We start from the raw sequence: 14296 nt of genomic DNA on the forward strand, positions 1-14296 counted from the left end.
GTGGGGCTTGTGTGCTCTGAGGAAGGTGAGAGCTATGCCAGAGGTCCAACCATACTGGACAGGTCTCACCAGAGGAGCCAGACAAAGAGTGCCTCTCCCATCAACAATATGGTGAGACGTAACTTTAATAAATCTATACCGGATCGGTCGTCGCCCGGGTCAACAAGGACCGCGCCAGGTGCTATAGTCCCTGGACATCTGGTGGCAAGTGGGCTACAGGACTCAGGATCTTCAGTTGAGCAACCAGGGATGGAGACTGCAAGGTTACTGGAAGAAACGTCGCTTAACCGGAAAAAATATACCAAAAATGCCAACAAGAACCAAAATAATCCCAGTGGTCATTGGCGCCCTGGGTGCAGTCCCAAAAGACCTTGAAGAGCACCTCAACACCATCGGGGCCACAGAAATCACCATCAGCCAATGACAAAAAGCAGCTTTTCTGGGAACAGCCTATCTTCTGCGACGATATCTATAACCATTGACAATAAAATTCTGGCATCCCAGGTCCTTGGGAAGGACTCGATGTCTGGATAAAACAAACCGGTCAATAACGCCTGTCTGACTGTGTGAACAGTCAGTATTATTATTATTAGTATTATTATTAATAATAATAAAACCAAGGAAGGGATTGTGCGGGGGTACCCTCTCATCCCTACAAGAAGATCCTGCCCTTATTCTCACTGCACTGTCGTGACACTCCACATGGAAAATAAATCAAACACAGGGTTTAAATCTCTTCAACCAACATGGTAATGACAAAACGAGATATTTTCAAGACTCGGGCTCCACGACCCCCTTTGTTTAGATCCTGGGAGAAAGACACCCAGGCCATCTGGAAAGCTAGAGAGAACTGGGGAGTGGTTTGTATTTTTTAAATTTTTTTAATTTAGAGGGGGAAAGAACTGCAGACGGCTGGAAGGCCCTGGAAAAACCCAAAGCAAACAGAGGGAGTGTTTGCAAGAAACACAGGATGGATCTTCCTGTTCTCTCCCCCGTGGCATATGCTGCATCCCAGGGCTAAAGGAGGAGGCTGATCTGCAATGCCTTGTGCTTCGGTGGCTCGATTCAGACATCACAAGGACATAAGAAAAGCCCCGCTGGGTCACATCACGAGCCCAGCAAGTGACACACATTTCCCAGTAGTGGCAGGCGTGAACCTCTTTGGGGGCTGCCAGCAATTTTTATCCCCCAGAATGCCCCTGAGAATGACACTGCATCGTGCCATGCAGAGGGTCTTTCTGGGGGGAACATGGCAGCCGCTAAACTGCAGCCCCCAGAAGCAACACAAAGCTTGCGCCCTTAGACACATTATCAGGAGTGTGGGCTGAGTGATCCACAGAAATGTAGGCGTGTGTGTGCAAAAAAAACCCCAGACAAAACTCACACTTCTCCCTCTGGGGTGTACGTCGTCCCAGTGATCATGAACTCATGAAGGCTGCTGTGAATCCCCTCAATCTTCTCCACAATGAACATCTACAACAGAGTGAGAGAGAGACGGGTACAATTAAAGGGTGACACAGCGACTGTTGGTGACCTGCAAAGACGCCCGTCCTGTCCCACGAAACAAGCCATTTTCTAAGCTCCCGGAAACGCATGCGCACGTACGTGTGTACGGATATCTGTGCGGACATATACCACGTAATGCAGAGGCGGAACTGTGATTGAGCAGACATGTTCGGTGAACACAGGCCACCTTGGCCGCCGGCGGCCCCACTGAGGGGCCACTAAGGACTGTGCACTCACCAGCCCTCCCTCCACAGCTAACCCACTACAGCAGCCACACTCAGCAGACCGCTGCCAGAGTTTAGCAAGCTAATTGTGTGTGGGTCTGTAGTGGGTTTGCCGCAGAGGTGATCTAGAGGGAGGTTTGCACACAAGCAAGCAGCTACAGGTGAAACTCGGAAAATGAGAATATCGTGCAAAAGTCCATTAATTTCAGTCATGCAAATTAAAAGGTGAAACTGATCTATGAGACAGACGCATTACATGCAAAGCGAGAGAAGTCCAGCCTTCATTTGTTATCATTGTGATGATCATGGCGTACAGCTCTTGAGAACCCCAAATCCACAATCCCAGAAAATTAGAATATTGCATGGAACCAAGAAGACAAGGATTGTAGAAGAGAACAATATCAGACCTCTGAAAAGTAGAAGCATGCATATGTATTCAGTCCTTGGTTGGGGCCCCTTTGGCAGCAATGACTGCCTCCATGCGGCGTGGCATGGATGCTCTCAGCCTGTGGCACTGAGGAGGTGTTATGGAAGACCAGGATGCTTCCTTAGCGGCCTTCAGCTCTTCTGCATTGTTTGGTCTCATGTCTCTCATCCTTCTCTTGGCAATGCCCCATAGATTCTCTGTGGGGTCAGGTCAGGCGGGTTTGCTGGCCAATCAAGCACAGTACACTGTATACTTTTCGGAGGTCCAATATTGTTCTCTTCTACAATCCTTGTCTTCTTGGTTCCATGTAATATTCTAATTTTCTGGGATTGTGGATTTGGGGTTCTCATGAGCTGTACGCCATGATCATCACAATGATAACCAATTAAGGCTGGACTGATCTCGCTTTGCAGGTAATGCGTCTGTCTCATAGATCAGTTTCACCTTTTAATTTGCATGACTGAAATTAATGGACTTTTGCACGATATTCTAATTTTCCGAGTTTCACCTGTAGGAGAGGAAGGCTGGTAACACACACACACCCCAACAATCGGTGACATCGATGGCACCACAAAAAGAAAAGAAAAGGAAGCACCCATCAATGTCACCTTCTTGAACGTGGCCCCCTTCAGACCTTGTTACCCCCGACGTAATGTCTGAATGGGGCTTCAGTGTTTTGTCTAGTGCAACTAGCAGGCCAATTCTAGATGAAGTTAGTCGGAACTAAGCACCAAAGCATCGGAATCAGTAAGCCAAGTTAGTCAGGACTAACCTGGACAGGGGAAGGCCCTGTGAGCTCATGGCCTGGTTGGTAGTGCCCCCTTGAATGCTGAGACGCATCTGTTTGGTGGGTGGAATAAATGAAATTCACATTCATGCGTATCGGATCAAGCCAGGGATCGGCGCGAGCTGCATGTCAGATTAAAGTGGTGCACAAACCCATGTGAACATTGGTACGCAGTTGAGAGTAGACACAGTTTTAGTACTCATTCGGGGCAGGGCAGAGTGCGGGGGAAAGAGGCCAAACCCGCGGAATCTGCTGCATCCGAGTGAGACCTTTGAAGCAAGAGCAGAAGCCGTCCCATCAAAAGTCGAAGAGCTTCCTATTTGGATTCCCTCGCAGCTGGAAGAGATATTATGAAGTGTCGCACCCCACCAGAACCAAGCAGGAACAAAGCCTTCCGCACGCTGTTCTCCAAATAAAAGAGCTCAAAAAGAAATACCTTCCTATCTGAACCGTATCCGATTCCCTGGCTAAAATTAGACAACGGGGGTATAAACAGTGAATCGAGCCAAGCCGCTATCCTCCACGGGCAGAGATGAAAGCTTGTTCAAGGCAGCCAGTGGTTCTTGAAATAAATAGCCGCGCTTGAGATGTGTTACGCACTTGGCGAAGACAGATGGGGCTGTTGCGTAGGCCCAAAGAGCGAGGTCTCTCCCTGGATTTTTTTTTTTTTTTTTTTGCACAGCGGGGAGACGCTTGACTCACAAGCAGAAGGTTGCCGGTCCAAATCCCCAGTGGTTACATGGGGCAGCAGCGATATAGGGAGATGCTGAAAGGCATCATCTCATGTTGTGCGGGAGATGGCAATGGTCAACCCCTCCTGTATTCTACCAAAAGAAAACCACAGGGCTCTGTCGGCACCAGGAATCGAAATTGACTCGACAGCACATTTTACCTTTACGGGGGATAAGCTGCAAGATTTAGGCCTGTTTCCCGAGGATTTTACTTGTGTATGCATTATTAATATTAATAATAATAATAATAATAATAATAATTCAACTGTGAAGTCTGTGCACGGGTGGTGGGAGGGGGAGGGCAGAGGGGGGGCAGTGTTCTCAGTGGGCAGAGTAAAAAGATGCTCTTTTAGCTCCCATATAAGGAATACGGAAAGGAACAGTATGCCTGAACCAGGCATGTGATGCTCCGCTATCAGAACTCACCTGCACCCGGCTCCCCTCTCAGGAGAAGATCAAATCCCAACTGAGACCCCCAGCACCAATGAGAGGCCCACAGACCCCACACACCAAAGTTCATTTTGCCCCTGACTTTAGGGCAGTCTCCTAAGCAATAGGGCAGCTCTGTTTACCAATTTTGCGGAGAGCGGGGTATGTGCCCTGAAATGACAGCTGGGCCGGAGGGCTTTTCCTCCTCCTTCATCCAAGACCTGGGTACAGCTCCTGGGTAGGACAGAGGCCTCCCACCCAGTTGCCGCTTAGCGAACGAGTCACCGATCGCGAATGGGCAAACTCCCCAAATCCTCAAAACTCAAATTTGCAAACAATTTGAAACATTTTGCGTTCACAACATTGTGAGTTCAAACACTCAAATCTGCAAAATTATCAAACATCCACAAGTATTTTTTTTTTTAATTGCATACCATCACAAAATGTGCACTGCCTAGGACGCATCTCGTACTCGAGTACCAATTGCATGAACGGCCCTAATAGATAGTCCTTACGGAAGATGCCACCTCCCCAAGTCCAAACCCAGGAGAACAGAACTGAAAGAGTACGGAAGACGAACTGTCCGTGTTTGCACATTGCGGGTCCACCATCCTCTCGCATGGATTTTCCGGCTGCTTCCAATCAGTTTCCACTTTGTGTGATGTGGACTGTCAGTGCTGCCGAAATCCGATTCGTGTTCCAGAGGGAGGAAGACATGGCCAAGGAGGGAAGATGAAAAGTGGAGTCAAGCTACTGAGCGCTGAGTTGACTGGTGCTAATTTAAAACTCAGTCTCAGGGAACAGGGCCTTGGTGCGTCCCTTTGCGCATCCTCTCCTGGAGAGCCAGTGGGGGAGATACCATCCCCACCCATCTCAGTCAGAACGGGACATGCCACGAGCGTACCAGTTGGAACATCCACCATGGATGCCCCAATACCCTTGTAGGGCATTCCTTTGTTGTATGGGGGCCCGCCATTCATCTGAACTTGTTTTTTAAAAAACAAGTATCTGGGGTGTGTGTAAATGGGCCATTTGGATGAACTGCACCCCCATGCGAACAGCACCCGCCCCCATATGCCAGGACGGCATCAGGAGGCACCCAAGAGCTGCCATCTTGGCCCACCTCTTTCTAAACTCACGGGAGGTGATGGCTTCGTCCAAAAATAGCCGTATCTCGGACTAGTGAGCTTCGTCCAAAATAGCCGTATCTCGGACTAGTGAACCAGCGTGGTGTAGTGGTTAGAGTGCTGGACTAGGACCGGGGAGACCCGAGTTCGAATCCCCATTCAGCCATGAGACTCGCTGGGTGACTCTGGGCCAATCACTTCTCTCTCAGCCTAACCTACTTCACAGGGTTGTTGTGAAAGAGAAACTCAAGTATGTCGTACACCGCTCTGGGCTCCTTGGAGGAAGAGCGGGATAGAAATGCAGAATAATAATAATAATAATAATAATAATAATAATAATAATAATAATAGAAGATCATGGCTGCACCACTCTGGCCCATGAACTGTTAAGACGACAACTCCCACCCATCCCAGCTCTTGCCACTATGGATGAGGGGAGTTGTAGTCCAGCAACAGCGAGGGCGCCAAGGCGGTGCCAAGCCCTAGACCAGATCGGCAAGGGGTGGATTTGGTATAAAGCCGCGTTCGACGTTCTGGGGAAGGGGCCACTGATCTCAAACAGAAGGCCTGAGGTCAGTGCTCTTCACTGTAAGGCCCGGGGGGCAGTAGCCACCCCGTCAACACAAAGCGTGGCTCCCGGACGAATCGCCTCTGTGAAGCTTCGGCCAACGCTGAATCCTCTGTACAGCCCCCTAGAACTTTCCCAAACAGCAGGATTTCCCACAGGTTTGCTGGAAGGCTTTGTTGCGCGTTCAAAGTTGCCCCCGAAACCCGACATAAAAAGTGGATTTTTTTTTTTTAACCCCAGATATAAATCGGGCTACACTCCGATGCGTGACGAAAAACCCGTATCGTGTGTGAAGTGCTCCCCGAGAGCTTGCAGGGACTTCGGGGTAAATCTGGCCGATATGTGAACACACGTCTCCATTCCGGAGGAGATGCGAACTAAAAGCCGGGTGCGGAAAACTTCCGGGCGCCCTGCAAAGACGACCATTTCCTCCGTTCCCTCTTAGGTGAGAAGTCCCGAGGTGTGGACGGGGGACGATCCAGAAGGAAGGGTCCGGAAATGGCCAAGAGCAGGCTGGAGCCATCCCCAGATCTCAGGCACGTGTGGTTTCACCCATGTTTAATCGGTTGTTGGGTGACTTCAAGAACGGTCCGGGCATGCCTAGATTGACTTGAGTTCAGGCTTTGGCCTGCAACGCCCAGAAAGACTCACGCCGCCGGGCAAACCAGGGCTGGAAGTCCGGCGGCTGAGAAAGCCGACTGAGGTTCTCCCTCAGGTGCACCATTGTGCTTTCTCCCTCCTCTGGGTGGTGGGTCTTTCCAAGGAGTTGGCAACCCAAAGTAAGTAGCGGAGCAGACGCTGCGGAGGGCCAATCCCCGGACCAGATAGGCAAGGCTTCGATCTTCCAGGAACCTTTTTATTTTTAAAGGGACCTGGAAGGCACCCAATGCTGCAGGGCCGCTGAACAAACACCTGGCCACGTTTCACCTTGCAAGGTGTGACGGGTGCAGAGGAGAACACCTGGGTCCCAGCTGTGGAAAACTCCACTGGCCTGTGGCCAAAAGCTCACTTGGACACAGAAGTCAACTTGACACCTGTCCACACATCCTTCTTCAGGGGTTACTCCAAGGGGTAGGGGCTGTTCCCCGTGTATATATATCTCGAATCGGTGTCGACTCGTGGTGACCATAGAGCGCTGTGGTTGTCTTTGGTAGAATACAGGAGGGGTTGACCGTGGCCTCCTCCTGCGCAGTATGAGATGATGCCTTTCAGGATCTTTCCTCGATCTCTGCGGCCCGATATCGGTGTTTCCCATCTGGGGAACATACCAGCGGGGATTCGAACCGGCAACCTCTGGCTGGCTAGGCAAGTCCTTTCCCCACTGCGCCACTAGGTGGTGCTCATGCTCTTTTTCTCTCTCATAGATAGTTTCTTGCACTCCCATCCTCCAGCAAAATGGGTTTTGCTGGAACTTTACAGCCCAGCGTCAGACCGCACCATCATCGTGTTAATGTCTAACTGTTTTAATGGGGTTGTTTATTTTGCTGTTATTTGTTTTTAGTCATACACGGACTGCCTAGAGCCATCTGGGTTGTATAAAAATATATATAAATAAATAAAAATAAATAGAGTACATGATGGTAGCATTGCGTGTTTTTTAAAGGCCTCTGCTCAAAGAAGCCTCCTTCGCTCCGTCCCTCCCCAGGACAAGCCGCAGAAACCAACCGAGTCCTTCGCCCCCTTTCCGGCCAGGAACTGGGCTGGGGGAGACCATGTGTGCAGCGGGGGGGTTAGGGTGGGCAGTGTCACCCCCCTTGCAGATTGCAGCCGGCCTGGCCCTGGTCGCCTTCTCCCCCCACCACCCCAGTCTTTCTGGCCACATGGTCTTGGACAGGAAAAGCAGACCGGCTTGGGCTGGAAGCCTTGGCCGAATCCAAGACGACCGTCTTTCCCCAGAGGCATCTGGCCCATTATTTGAGTCTGGAAAAGTCAAGCCAGCTTCGTTCACAAGATAACTGACCCAAGGAATTGCTCCATCAGTACTGAACAGAGAGCCACAACCTCGCTCCCCTCATGACGTTCTTTCCCACCCCTTTGCTCTCCAAAGCTCGTTGTCCTAGAGCAGGCCTGCTCAACTTAGGCCCCCCCCAGCTGTTTTTGGACTACAACTCCCATAATCCCCAGCCACAGTAGCCAATAGCCAAGGATTATGGGAGTTGTAGGCCAACATCTGCAGGAGGGCCAAAGTTGAGAATCCCTGTTCTAGAGGCACCCCGGTCGGTATCACAGCCTGGCAGCGGCCGCTTCAGGCGCCCAAGGGGTGCCCAGCTGCCCACAGTAGGGTGGACAAACCCTTCGGGACCGGCCTGGCTTCTCCAGGAATTGGCCTCCGTCTCCTGGTCACTCCTGCAAGGCCTTAAGAGAGGGATCTTGGGGAAGAAATCTCTCTAGCAATCCGAGTGGGCACGCCTGGCTTCTGCATCGCCCGTTCCTTCTATATAAAGCCCTCCTTCCCAAAGGTCCCGTGCAGACCTCACGACGTACGTGTGTGCACAAGCAACAGCGTACAGGGACACGTCTGCGTGTGCACAACGGCGCGTTTCAGAGGGCCTCCTCTCACGCAGGAGGCAGGTGGGAAATTCACTCTGGGGCGTGCGCCGTGGAACATAATGTTGGAAATTCTCTGTGGTGAGAGAATCCCTTTCTCATGATAGCAGAGTGCACAGAGGCACAACACACAGCGGTAGATTAGTTAGGCATGCGTGTTTGCTGAGAGTAAAGCAACTTGGAGCCAATTCATAGTTTCCAATCAATATAAGTGGTATTTATTAGAGAACTCCATTCTAGATAGGAAAGTGAGGAGTTAGGATCTCTCATCTATCTATCTAGCTCAGGGGTTCTCAGCATTGGGTCTCCAGAGGTTATTGGACTTCAACTCCCATAATCCCATGCCCCAGTGGCCTTTGGTTGGGAATTATGGGAGTTGACGTCCAACTACATCTGGGGACCCACATGTTGAGAATCCCTGATCTAGCTGGATGCAGATGGATTCTGCATCCTCTCTGCACACGTGGTTCAGGGAGAGAGGCTTGCCATGTTGCAAGGTAGGAGGGCAGGTAGGGAAGAGAGAGAGAGAGAGGAAGTTAATCCCTGAGATTAGCAATCTACATATCCAAAGGGATTGGGTCAGAGCAGTGGAGAAGGGGTGACCAATGTCTTGACCCTCTAGCCCTCTGACTTACTAGTCTGTCCTCCACTGTCTGAGGCAAAGAGGCAGCACAAAGTCCTTTAACTTCCAACACATAATGGGTGAATGCAGGTACACTGACCTGTGTGCATTGAACATGCTGTGTGAATAGGACTCAAGATTCTCGGCTGGCATTTGAATGGGTGACTACATGTCCGCGCCGCCTGCTTTAAGATAGTTCAGTGGAAGAATATCTGCCTTGCATGGTAGGCCTGGGAGAGAGGCCTGCCTGAATCCTCGGAGAAGCGGCTGCCGGTCAGTGTAGACAACACAGCGCTAGATGGGCCCATGGTCTGACTCCGTAGGCAGCAGCTTCCTGGGTTCCGCCTGCATTTCTGAACCCCCGTCTTCCAAGACCTCCTGGACGGTGCCGGCATTCAAGCGTCAAGCATCGGTGACCACCGTGAAGCCTGAAGACTGAGTCGCAGGGATCCGCCACGCCTTTCCCAACGCCCGCATCCTGGGTCGCACCCACGGGATTATCACCGCTAATCACTTCATCTTCTTCTCAGCATTCTCAACACACACATAAACACACACACACACACACACACACACTTAAAGCATGCGGTTAAATACCTTGTTGACGGAGCGCAAACGCGATTTGCTTAATCAAAAAGGCCCTGAGGCCAAGCGGAGGTACCGACACAAAAAACAGCCCTAATTGTCAAGAAAAAAATTAAGAGATTCGGAGGGTTACGCTGATTTTACAAGGATGACGCCTGGGAATGTGGGCCAAACCAGTTATGCGCTGCTGAGGGAGAGAAAGAAGGGAAAGGGGGGGAGGCATGTGTGACCATTTCTGTAACGCCCCTCATGAGGTGTAGTGGTCAGAGCAGGGCTGCACCAATCTGGCCCTCCTGCAGACACTGGACTGAGCAGAGGGTTGAACTAGATGACCTCTGGGGGTCCCTCCCAACTCTAAAAAGTTATGATTCCACCGTTCGGGGCCGTGTGCTTTTTCGGAACGTGCCTTCCAACCACCCACCCCGCGGAGGCATTTGCAAATGGGTGCTCAATCAAGGAGCGACCCTAACGAGAAAGGAAGCCATCCCTGCTTTCGGAGCAGAGAGAGAGAGAGCGAGGCAGATGAGTCATATGCTTTGGCAGGGCTGCTGCCTATAAGCGACACATTCGCGTTGAATGGGGGCGGGAGAAAGTCAGCATATTGCCACCTTGATCCATCTGTGGGCCGAGGCATTTCAGAAAGCCCTACCAACAAGCTCCTGCAGCTAAGCCGTCTGTTAATTAAACTTTCCCCAGAGGTACAGGTGAAACTCGGAAAATTAGAATATCGCGCAAAAGTCCATTAATTTCAGTCATGCAAATTAAAAGGTGAAACTGATCTATGAGACAGACGCATTACATGCAAAGCGAGAGAAGTCCAGCCTTGATTTGTTATCATTGTGATGATCATGGCGTACAGCTCAGGAGAACCCCAAATCCACCATCCCAGAAAATTAGAATATTACATGGAACCAAGAAGACAAGGATTGAAGAATAGAACAATATCGGACCTCTGAAAAGTATACAGTGTACTGTGCTTGATTGGCCAGCAAACTCGCCTGACCTGACCCCATAGAGAATCTATGGGGCATTGCCGAGAGAAGGATGAGAGACATGAGACCAAACAATGCAGAAGAGCTGAAGGCCGCTAAGGAAGCATCCTGGTCTTCCAGAACACCTCCTCAGTGCCACAGGCTGAGAGCATCCATGCCACGCCACATGGAGGCAGGAATTGCTGCCAAAGGGGCCCCAACCAAGGACTGAATACATATGCATGCTTCTACTTTTCTGAGGTCCGATGTTGTTCTCTTCTACAATCCTTGTCTTCTTGGTTCCATGTCATATTCTAATTTTCTGGGATTGTGGATTTGGGGTTTTCATGAGCTGTACGCCAAGATCATCACAATGATAACAAATTAAGGCTGGACTGATCTCGCTTTGCATGTAATGCGTCTGTCTCATAGATCAGTTTCACCTTTTAATTTGCATGACTGAAATTAATGGACTTTTGCACGATATTCTAATTTTCCGAGTTTCACCTGTATAGACCCTCAGCAAGCAAGACCATCATCCTGGGTTACGAGGACAGCATGGATTCCAGCGCTCTGAGTACTGCCCAAAGACAAGAGCCAGGGTGGCATCATGGCTGGTGTTTGGGACGAGGGCCAAGGAGTCCAAATCCCCATTCAGTCATGAAACTCACTGGGTGACTTTGGGCCAGTCTCTTCTCTCTCAGCCTCACCTCCCTCACAGGGTTGTTGTGAGGAGACACCTAACCGCCCACACGGCTCTCGGCTCCTTGGAGGAAGAGCGGGAGAGTAAAAATAAGTCAATGCATGTTTGTCAGGGCTGTCAACACAGAGGGCTTGATCCCTTTGGGGACATTTTAGGCCACTCCCTGAATGGCCTCCTTTCGATTTTAAAAAGAGAGCTAAGCCTCTAGTCCCTGTTGCTTGTGGAGACGTAAGGAAGAGCATGCAGGGAGGACAGTGTTTATCGCATATATTTTAAGGATTGCCTTCCAACCAAATCGATCTCAAGGCAGATTCCAATGGAGTCCAGTCATGTTAATTAAAAACAAACCCACAGATATACCCGCAGATCCGTGGGGCTTAGCCCTCCAGCTGATAGCAGAAGCCAGTGAGTGCCTCCTTTGGGAACTGCAGGCTTCCAGCCACTTCCCAATTACCTCTAACCTTGCTGTTGGTTACTAGAGTAACTCACACATGAGGCCAAGCAATGGCTACCATCCTCTGGCTGCCTGTGGCCGGGTCCTCCGACGTCCAGAGAACCTGAGCCAGCATCCGCTCTATGAACCGAGGCCGCAGCCCTGCCTTCACCCACAAACTCAGAGGAGTCCCTTGAGGACCTGGCACGCCCAGTAGAGATCGCAGGAAGAGAGGAAGCTGCCTTCTACTGAGTCAGGCCCTTGGTCCGTCCAACTCAGGATTGTCTACACGGACTGGGAGCCCTCCGTGGTTTCAGGCAGGAGTCTCTCTCCCAGGCCTACCTGGAGATGCTGCCCGGGATTGAACTGGGGACCTTCTGCATGCAAAGCAGATGCTCCACCACGTGCCACAGAGCCGGAAAATTGGACAAGACCCAAGTGGAAAGGGAAGGAGTCTGTTCCCTGTCTAGAAAGCAGCTATTTAAAAAAAAAAAAACCTGCTTCGAGCAACTGCTGGAGCAACGTCTCTCTTGCATTGCTACATCCAGCTCTTGTGTGCTGCTGCTGGAGCAACGTCTCTCTTGCATTGCTACATCCAGCTCTTGTGTGCTGCTGCTGGAGCAACGTCTCTCTTGCATTGCTACATCCAGCTCTTGTGTGCTGCTGCTCGGCACTCTCCGTGGTCCTGAACTCTTTCCCTTGGGAATCGGTCCATGGCCGGGGTCCCTCCTGGATTCTTGGCCTGGTTTGGCCTGGCACAAGCCCTCCCAACCCCCCTAAAGAGGAACACCTGGATCCTCCATGCCCCCCCAAGCAAGGAACCCCAAAGACTCCAGCCCATAAGCTCAGTTCCATCAATGGGCTGGTACCTGCTCAGAGCTGTCTGTCCTGAAACTCCCACTCAACAAAAACTTCTCCTATTCTGTGGATGGCTGCACTCACAACAGGGGTCTAGGAAGCAGCTATAAAAAAAACCCAGCAGTCTGCTTCGAGCAGCTGCTGGAGCAACATCTCTCTTGCATTGCTACATCCAGCTCTTGTGTGCTGCTAGATGAGCGTCAGGGTCAGCGCATGGCATGGGATGTCCCCAGGGGCGTCCCAAAAGTCTCGAGAATGTCTTTCCTCCACTTCCAAAGCAGTAACAGCCAAGGCAGGCAGGAAAGACGGTTTTGTGGTAGCGAGCAGGAACTGTCCCCTTTGCTCAGCAGGGCCCACCCTGGTTTGGATTTGGATGGGCATGTAAGGGCTCTAAGATATTCCCCTTCCGGGATGGGGGCCATAGCTCAGTGGAAGAGCTTCTGCTGGGCATGCAGAAGGTCCCAGGTTCAATCCCTGGCAGCATCTCCAGGTCGGGTTGGAAGAGACTGCTGCCAGTCAGAGTAGAGCATTCTGAGCAAGACGAACCAGCCGTCTGACTTTGCATCAGGCGGTTCCTATTTCACCCAAGTTGCCTTGAGGAATTGCCAACTCCGTCACTACAACAGAAGCAAGTCCAATACTGAGGCAACCCCTGAAGAGGTTCTGAATGCCATACTAACCTGTTTAGCAACAAATATAATCTCCCCGGCGAAAGGGTGGAGGATGTTCCACAACAGGCAGAACCACGCCAGGCAAATATTTAACTTTTTCAAACCTGCCAGCAAACCAGCCTACAATCTCCATATTCCTGCCAGTAAACTATTTGCTTTTATTTGACCAGGAAACTCCTGATGGTTAAACATTAACTCACATTTTCTCCTGGTCCTAGAGTTCTCTGGCATACGGAATAATAAATATTTATCCAAGACATCCACAATTTGACTTCTTCTTTTTTTAAGGAGGAGAATGAGAAAAAGGGATGAAATTTGTATAACCCTTAGAGTTGTTCAAGTCGTATTTGGAGTTGCATTTAGCACAGGTGCTAAATTTTGGCTTGGCTGCATAGCCTGATTCTCCACCAGAGGTACGAAACACCCACAAATAAATAGATAGGTAGGTAGGTAGGTAGGTAGGTAGATAGATAGATAGATAGATAGATAGATAGATAGATAGATAGATAGATAGATTTGTTGATCCAGAGAATTGATTTGTCATATAATATTTTTAAATTTTATTTTCTCTTTATATTGCCCTCCCTCTAACGGGTTCAGGACAATTATTTATTGTTGTTGTTATTGTTATTAGAAATATTCAAATTTGCAACTCCAAATAGTCGTATTTGGAGTTGCATTTAGCACAGGTGCTAAATTTTGGCTTGGCTGCATAGCCTGATTCTCCACCAGAGGTACGAAACGCCCACAAATAAATAGGTAGGTAGGTAGGTAGGTAGGTAGGTAGGTAGGTAGGTAGATAGATAGATAGATAGATAGATAGATAGATAGATAGATAGATAGATAGATTTGTTGATCCAGAGAATTGATTTGCCATATAATATTTTTAAATTTTATTTTCTTTTTATATTGCCCTCCCTCTAACGGGTTCAGGACAATTATTTATTATTGTTGTTGTTATTGTTATTAGAAATATTTATAACCCCGCCGCTCCAGGACACTATTGCTTGGGGCGGTTCACGACAATAAAGTAGATGCATTGTAAAATAAAATTAATAAAATTAACCAACTTAAGTAAACAAGTTAAAAGTCCAGGCTAAAACTACA

General features: G+C 49.7%; 1 protein-coding gene across 1 annotated transcript in view; it reads right to left on the reverse strand.

The window, feature by feature from the left end:
- The window catches only part of LOC128336063 (sarcoplasmic/endoplasmic reticulum calcium ATPase 3), a 102797-nt gene that overhangs the window by 24623 nt on the left and 63878 nt on the right, over positions 1-14296 (reverse strand). The window contains exon 9 of the mRNA XM_053275201.1: positions 1385-1473. Coding sequence (XP_053131176.1) covers positions 1385-1473 — 89 coding nt within the window. The remainder of the gene's footprint in view (positions 1-1384; positions 1474-14296) is intronic.

The sequence above is a fragment of the Hemicordylus capensis genome, chromosome 12, assembly GCF_027244095.1.
Source record: "Hemicordylus capensis ecotype Gifberg chromosome 12, rHemCap1.1.pri, whole genome shotgun sequence".
NCBI classification, from domain to species: Eukaryota; Metazoa; Chordata; class Lepidosauria; order Squamata; family Cordylidae; genus Hemicordylus; species Hemicordylus capensis.